General features: G+C 28.4%; 1 protein-coding gene across 4 annotated transcripts in view; it reads right to left on the reverse strand.

Moving 5' to 3' along the window:
* Positions 1-323: 323 nt before the first annotated feature.
* LOC105808057 (COBW domain-containing protein 2) overlaps positions 324-476 on the reverse strand; it is a 56,679-nt gene continuing 56,526 nt past the window's right edge. For all 4 annotated transcript variants that reach the window (XM_012641618.1, XM_012641619.1, XM_012641617.1 and 1 more), the window contains one exon: positions 324-470. In XM_012641618.1, coding sequence (XP_012497072.1) covers positions 362-470 — 109 coding nt within the window. In that variant the 3' untranslated portion in view covers positions 324-361. The remainder of the gene's footprint in view (positions 471-476) is intronic.

The raw sequence follows: 476 nt of genomic DNA on the forward strand, positions 1-476 counted from the left end.
AGAGAAAATGACAACGCTGAAGAAAGTTTTACATTATTATTATAAATAACTTTCATGGGTGAGAAATTCAGCATATGTACACTCCAAAGCCAGTTTTGAAAGATATTTTTGTGAAACATCTGTCTCAAAAAAAAACTTCAGAGGCTATTATATTAATATTTTATTGCATGAATGTAAAATGTTTTACAGTACAAATTTACTAAATTTTATGTATTCTGTAAAATAAATACTATTTTTAAAGCATACTTCTGTTGGAATTCACAATAGAAGTAATGAAAAGAACAGATGCTTGAAATACTCCCAGTAGGAAACTTATTCTCATTTTTATCATTCATTCATTTGATAAAAAATGCTTCTAGCATTATGGACAAACTTGATCTTCTTTGAAATGTGTTGTCCACTGCTTTTCTGTTTCTGTCACAGTAGCTATAAATAGCTGTTTAAGGATATCCTTATCTAAATTTCTGCCTGCAAAC

Source organism: Propithecus coquereli, unplaced genomic scaffold, assembly GCF_000956105.1.
Source record: "Propithecus coquereli isolate 6110/MARCELLA unplaced genomic scaffold, Pcoq_1.0 Scaffold166, whole genome shotgun sequence".
NCBI classification, from domain to species: Eukaryota; Metazoa; Chordata; class Mammalia; order Primates; family Indriidae; genus Propithecus; species Propithecus coquereli.